The 7,786-nt window shown below is 44.5% G+C and overlaps 1 protein-coding gene across 1 annotated transcript; it reads left to right on the forward strand.

Moving 5' to 3' along the window:
• Window positions 1-6,019: 6,019 nt before the first annotated feature.
• LOC310944848 (ADP/ATP translocase 3-like) lies at window positions 6,020-6,916 on the forward strand (the record flags this gene model as incomplete). Its single annotated transcript, XM_083910687.1, has 1 exon — window positions 6,020-6,916. One exon carries the CDS (start codon window positions 6,020-6,022, stop codon window positions 6,914-6,916), a length of 897 nt encoding a protein of 298 aa, XP_083766813.1.
• Window positions 6,917-7,786: the final 870 nt, after the last annotated feature.

Genomic DNA, 7,786 nt, shown 5'->3' on the forward strand with positions numbered 1-7,786 from the left:
GATTTTAATGACTTTAAACACTTGACAACAAACAGAAACATTTTTATTTATTTATTTTTTAACCACTGATGATTAAGTTCTCTGTGGTTTAGACAGAACATGAGGACGAGGTTTTTGTCGACAGTTAGAAAATCTGAGAGAGAATCATCTATATGTTATCATTATAAACCTTTAGTGTCATGGACAAACAGAGAGAAACTGAAGTGTTAAACCACTCACTCTCCCACACCAAAGTCACTCACTCTCCCACACCAAAGTCACTCACTCTCCCACACCAAAGTCACTCACTCTCCCACACCAAAGTCACTCACTCTCCCACACCAAAGTCACTCACTCTCCCACACCAAAGTCACTCACTCTCCCACACCAAAGTCACTCACTCTCCCACACCAGAGTCACTCACTCTCCCACACCAAAGTCACTTACGCTCCCACCCCAAAGTCACTCACTCTCTCACACCAAAGTCACTCACTCTCCCACACCAAAGTCACTCACTCTCCCACACCAAAGTCACTCACTCTCCCACACCAAAGTCACTCACTCTCCCACACCAAAGTCACTCACACTCCCACACCAAAGTCACTCACTCTCTCACACCAGAGTCACTCACTCTCCCACACCAAAGTCACTTACGCTCCCACCCCAAAGTCACTCACTCTCTCACACCAAAGTCACTCACTCTCCCACACCAAAGTCACTTACGCTCCCACCCCAAAGTCACTCACTCTCTCACACCAAAGTCACTCACTCTCCCACACCAAAGTCACTCACTCTCCCACACCAAAGTCACTCACACTCCCACACCAAAGTCACTCACTCTCTCACACCAGAGTCACTCACTCTCCCACACCAAAGTCACTTACGCTCCCACCCCAAAGTCACTCACTCTCCCACACCAAAGTCACTCACTCTCCCACACCAAAGTCACTCACTCTCTCACACCAAAGTCACTCACTCTCTCACACCAAAGTCACTTACGCTCCCACCCCAAAGTCACTCACTCTCTCACACCAAAGTCACTCACTCTCCCACACCAAAGTCACTCACTCTCCCACACCAAAGTCACTCACTCTCCCACACCAAAGTCACTCACTCTCTCACACCAAAGTCACTCACTCTCCCACACCAAAGTCACTTACGCTCCCACACCAAAGTCACTCACTCTCTCACACCAAAGTCACTCACTCTCCCACACCAAAGTCACTCACTCTCTCACACCAAAGTCACTCACTCTCTCACACCAAAGTCACTCACTCTCTCACACCAAAGTCACTCACTCTCCCACACCAAAGTCACTCACTCTCCCACACCAAAGTCACTCACACTCCCACACCAAAGTCACTCACTCTCTCACACCAGAGTCACTCACTCTCCCACACCAAAGTCACTTACGCTCCCACCCCAAAGTCACTCACTCTCTCACACCAAAGTCACTCACTCTCCCACACCAAAGTCACTCACTCTCCCACACCAAAGTCACTGACTCCCACACCAAAGTCACTCACTCTCCCACACCAAAGTCACTCACTCTCTCACACCAAAGTCACTCACTTAACTCAGTGACACAAAGTGACCACACGAGGCAGCAGAGGACCAGCAGCTCCTGTGTCCCTGTGAGCTAAAATCACTGGTCTTCTCTATGGACTTTGGTGTGGGAGAGTGAGTGGTTTACAAACATCCGTCTCAGTTAAAATGTCATAGACTTGAATGATTGTAAATGTTATTTTTTTAGTGTTTCTATGAGAACTCGACACAGTTGTTTCCATTTGAAATTTCAATATTTAAAGTTTTCCAGTGTTAAAATAGAAAATGTGCCTAAAAATCACTTTAATGGAAAAACAGCCTCTGATCATGTTCAACTCTGTGTGTGTGTGTGCATGTGCACACACACACCCCCACACCCCCCCCCACCCCCAAACACACACACACACACACACACACACACACACACAGGGACAACAGTGTTTGTCTCTAGGACCAAAGAAACAACTGGAACGTACATTGTTTTCAAACCAGACGTCTCCACAAATATCTGTGTGCGTGTGCGTGTGTGTGTGTGTGTGTGTGTGTGTGTGTGTGTGTGTGTGTGGGTGTGTGTGTGTGTGTGCGCAGCAGCATTTCTTTCTTTTAAAATACTTTGTCATCTGTCTTCTCTCTCTTCTCAGCACTTTCACATTTACAAATTCACTCACTCATTTACACACATACATTCACACTCAGATTCACTCACACGTTCACTCATTCACACACACGTTCACTCACACGTTCACTCATTCACACACACATTCACTCACACGTTCACTCATTCACTCACACGTTCACTCATTCACACACACGTTCACTCACACGTTCACTCATTCACACACACATTCACTCACACGTTCACTCATTCACTCACACGTTCACTCATTCACACACACATTCAATCACACTCATTCACTCACACACTCACACACAGATTCACTCACACATGACAGCAGAAAGAAGACTCAGTTTTTTTTAACGTTATCTTGTGGTGTGTTGACGTCAGGTTCAGGACCCTGGACAGCGTCCATGTTGTTGTTGTGATGAAGAAGATGAAGCAGAAGTTTGTTTGTTTACGTTTACAGTCACAGTGTAATCATGTGACTTTGTAAGAGATCACGTGAACAGACAGATGATCGTCCTCTCTCTCTCTCTCTCTCTCTCTCTCTCTCTCTCTCTCTCTTTTCCATAATAATGAACTCCCTCCAGCTTCACTTTAAACTCTGTGGTCAGAGAGAGAGAGAGAGAGAGAGAGAGTGAAAGAAGCCATTGTTTGTTCACAGAAGAAGATAAGAGAAGAACTGGAGGGTGTGTGTGTGTGTGTTCTTGTACTTGCAGCATACTGAGGACCAGTGAGGGTTTTAAACCAACAAAGTGAGGTCATTTTTACCGAGTGAGGACATTTTGGCCGGTCCTCACTTTGTTTTCATTGAAATCACTTCCTTAGGTTGCTATAACATGCTATACTCAATTAGTCAAAAATTTTAATTTTGGACGACTTTTTCTCAAATTTTGGACCAAATTTTTTTTTTCAAAATTTTGGACCAAATTTTTTTTTTCAAAATTTTTGACCAAACTTTTTTTTTCAAATTTTGGACCAAATTTCTTTTTTCAAATTTTGGACCAAATTTCTTTTTTCAAATTTTGGACCAAATTTCTTTTTTTCAAATTTTGGACCAAAAATTTTGGGTCAAATTTTGGACCAAAAATTTTGGGTCAAATTTTTTTTTCAAATTTTGGGTCAACATTTTTGTTCAAATTTTGGGTCAATTTTTTTTTTTAAATTTTGGGTCAAATTTTTTTTTTAAATTTTGGGTCAAATTTTTTTTTTAAATTTTGGGTCAAATTTTTTTTTTTAATTTTGGGTCAATTTTTTTAAAAATTTTTGGAAGACATAGTATAGTATGACGTTTTTGTAAAATGTTGGACCAAAAATTTAAAAAACAAAATAAAATCGAAAAAGTTTTCCAGCCCTTTTTGCTCTGGGGCTCCACCTGCAGACATTTTATGGTACTGCAACCAGTAGTTCTTTGTAGATGTCATTCATGAAGTAGATATTTGTAATTGTGTTGATTTATAAAGTGGAAATGCTGGTCCTCAGTATGCAGCAAGTACAAGAGAGAGTGTGTGTGTGTGTGTGTGTGTGTGTGTGTGTGTGTGTGTGTGTGTGTGTGTGTGTGTGTGTGTGTGTGTGTGTGTGTGTGTGTGTGTGTGTGATGGTACTGAGAAACTTTTCCTCAACAGTTTAGATGCTAATGGTTTGATAGCAGAGGTAAGCTGACAGGGCACACTCTCCCACACCAAAGTCACTCACTCTCCCACACCAAAGTCACTCTCTCCCACACCAAAGTCACTCACTCTCCCACACCAAAGTCACTCACTCTCCCCCACCAAAGTCACTCACTCTCCCACACCAAAGTCACACTCTCTCACACCAAAGTCACTCACTCTCCCACACCAAAGTCACTCATTCTCTCACGTTATTTCTATAACGACGAATGATGAATATTATTATAATATATATTATTATAAATACATGATACTTCATCATAACGTGGTCTCATAAGAATAATTATATTATAAGACGTGTGATTATATCGATGAGTTTTAATAATGTGTGCAGTTACTCTTTGTGACAGTAAGGTGGCGCTGTTGGCCACATAACACTGTTTTGTCTTCATGTCTGCTGGTGTGATGAACACGTCTACACACACACACACACACACACACGTCTACACACACACACACACACATCTACACACACATCTACACACACATCTACACACACACGTCTACACACGCACACACACACGTCTACACACACACGTCTACACACACACACTGTACCAGCTTGCATGTGTCTTCTTGTTCTTCTGCCTTTGTGGGGACCGCCTAAAGTCTCCGACCTTTTTTCCGTCGACACGTCTCAGAGTCGAGATGTTTTTTTTGTTTCCTGAGGTAGTGTCGAGGTCAAGGATTCACGTGTGCGTCGCTGTGTGTGTCCTCACAAGTGCAGGAATGCACACGCGCACACACACACAGACAGACGTACAGTAGGTGTGTCTGTGTGTGTTTGTTCTGTGAACTCCGTTTGACTCGAGCACCTGCAGACGCATCTTCACCAGGTCAGCTGAGGTTCACACACACACACACACTTACAGACACACACACAGAGACAGACACACACGCACACACTTACAGACACACACGCACACACTTACAGACACACACACACAGAGACAGAGACATACACACGCACTCACACACACACACAGAGACACACACACACACAGAGGCACACACACACATGCATATACACACAGAGACACACATACATAGACACACACACACACACCCACACCGAGACACACACACACATTCACACACACACACACACAAGCATACATACACACACAAGCATACATACACACACACACAGTCACGCAAAAACACAGACATGCATACACACATATACACACACAGTTAGACACAGACACACAGACACACACACACAGGCTTGTACTTGTGCCTCAGTGAGGACACGTGTTAATATCATTCTTCAGCCTCTAAATGTTGATATAAAACCTTCTGTGACCTCTGACCTTTGTGCTAACAACAGTATTCTTCTCTGTTGTGTTACTGTAGTTTTCCTGTGTTGTGTTACTGTAGTTTTCCTCTGTTGTGTTACTGTAGTGAAAGTGAAAGAATCTTAAATTACAGGGAAATTTAATCTCGTGTTCCAGAAAAACACTTAAAAGTTACAACTAAAGAGGAATAAATGATTTTAGCTGGAAAACAAAGTTTTCTTTTACTGCTTTTAACATCATTTTGTATATTTAGTTTAATATAAAAACATTAGCCCAGTGTTTTTTTCAGGAACAAAAAGTGTTTCTCCTTCTGACAAACAATCACTCATCGTCCTTTCTTTTTCTTTTTCTACTTGATGAGAAAACTGTGATTTCCTGAAGAACGAGTCACTTTAGACGACGTCTGAAAACAACGTGGTTGAATCATCTCTGCAGATCGTTCTCATTAAAGAGAATCTTTTTATTATTGGATCAGATGAACGACGGCGATCGGTTAACGCAAAAAAACCCACTGATAAAAGCAGGAATTCTCTGTCTGAGCTGCTTTGATGTGCGATGGTCGTCATAGCAACCGTCTGCAGCGGCTCGTGGACTTGAGAAGATGTTCTTCAGCCGTTTGTCGTGATTGTTTCTCAGGATTAATCTTCACACTCTGGTCCTGATCTCGTCTTCAGATGATCGCTCACACTCCCTCGCTCCTGCTGCTGCATGTGAGGATTATAATCTGAGGCTTTTAATCCCTCAGCAGAGACGAGACGAGGTGAACGTTCGTCAGAAGACGTTTGTTTTATCAAAGGAAACAAAATCCTTTCAAGACGCTGAACAGAGACGATGTAGCAGAGAAACGCCACCGTTTCCTGTTCAGGCTCCATCGTCCGCACTTCCTCTTCAACAACATCATCATCACCATGTCCGACCCAGTCGCTTCCTTCGCCAAGGACTTCCTGGCCGGTGGCGTCTCCGCCGCCGTCTCCAAAACGGTGGTGGCGCCGATCGAGCGGGTGAAGCTCCTCCTCCAGGTCCAGCACGTCAGCAAACAGATCGCCGCCGATCAGCAGTACAAAGGCATCGTGGACTGCGTGGTCCGGATCCCCAAAGAACAGGGAGTGCTGTCGTTCTGGAGAGGGAACCTCGCCAACGTCATCCGGTACTTCCCCACGCAGGCGCTCAACTTCGCCTTCAAGGACAAGTACAAAGGCGTCTTCCTGGACGGCGTGGACAAGCGCTCCCAGTTCTGGAGATACTTCGCCGGGAACCTGGCGTCGGGCGGCGCCGCCGGAGCCACGTCGCTGTGCTTCGTTTACCCGCTGGACTTCGCCCGCACCCGTCTGGCCGCTGACGTCGGGAAAGCCGGAGCGGAGCGGGAGTTCGGCGGCCTGGGCGACTGCCTGCTGAAGATCTCCAGGTCGGACGGCGTCCGAGGTTTGTACCAGGGCTTCGGCGTGTCCGTGCAGGGCATCATCATCTACAGAGCCGCCTACTTCGGCATCTACGACACGGCCAAGGGAATGCTGCCCGACGCCAAGAACACGCACATCCTGGTGAGCTGGATGATCGCGCAGACGGTGACGGCGGTGGCCGGCCTCGCCTCGTACCCGTTCGACACGGTGCGCAGACGCATGATGATGCAGTCGGGACGCAGAGGAGCCGACATCATGTACCGCGGAACCATCGACTGTTGGCGCAAGATCGCCAACGACGAGGGCGGGCGGGCGTTCTTCAAAGGGGCGTGGTCTAACGTGCTCAGAGGGATGGGCGGAGCCTTCGTGCTGGTGCTGTACGACGAGATGAAGAAAGTCATCTAAGTCTTCGTCGGTCGGCTCAACGTAAGCGACTTCCACCGCTTTAGAGTGACACAGTGTAGGGTTTGCTCTCTGGTTCCCCCACAGTTTGTCAACGGTATTGTTCTTAACGCTAACTGTGTCTTCAGAGCAGGAACAGAAGCTTCTGTTTTAGCATTTTATACAAAAATATAATGACTTAGTTTGATTTTTCAATTTCCTAGAAACAAAATCTGAATTAACCCAGTTTATATAATCTATACATAATCTATACATACTAGATTAACCTTTGATGAACCTCGATTCATGGCAAACTAAACGTTCAAGGACACGGGAATGTCTCCAGGTCTTTTAGGACGTCTTTAAAGACACAGAGACGTCTCTGGTCTTTATAGACGTCTCTGGTCTTTGAGGACACAGGGACGTCTCTTTAAGGACAGCAGATGTTTAAAACCGTACGATGACGATGTGTAAAGTTCTTTGTTGGAAAATTAAATGTTGAAACATCAGAGTTGAGTTGATTTATAATAAATATAATAAATATAACAGAATAATAACATTCCTCTTTATTCTAATGTTCTTTATAAACCTGAGGACAAACAGCAGACAAACATCAAAGTCTCTGCTCTTGTTTCTCGTTACTTTATTACGTTCATTTGTAGCAGAAGGTTTTTCTTTTTACCTTTGACTAAATAAAACTGTCTCTGGTTTCAGTCGCACACACAGAGGTAAACACACACACACACACACACACACACACACAGAGGTAAACACACACACACACTCATCTTGCAGTGTTTAAAGTGTTTCCTCAGAGAAAACTACAAACAAACTTAACTGATTCATTCTTTTCTTCACTCTGCGTCTTTGAAGATTTTCTTTTTCTCTGTAAGA

The sequence above is a fragment of the Microchirus variegatus genome (assembly GCF_963457635.1).
Source record: "Microchirus variegatus genome assembly, chromosome: 2".
Taxonomy (NCBI): Eukaryota; Metazoa; Chordata; class Actinopteri; order Pleuronectiformes; family Soleidae; genus Microchirus; species Microchirus variegatus.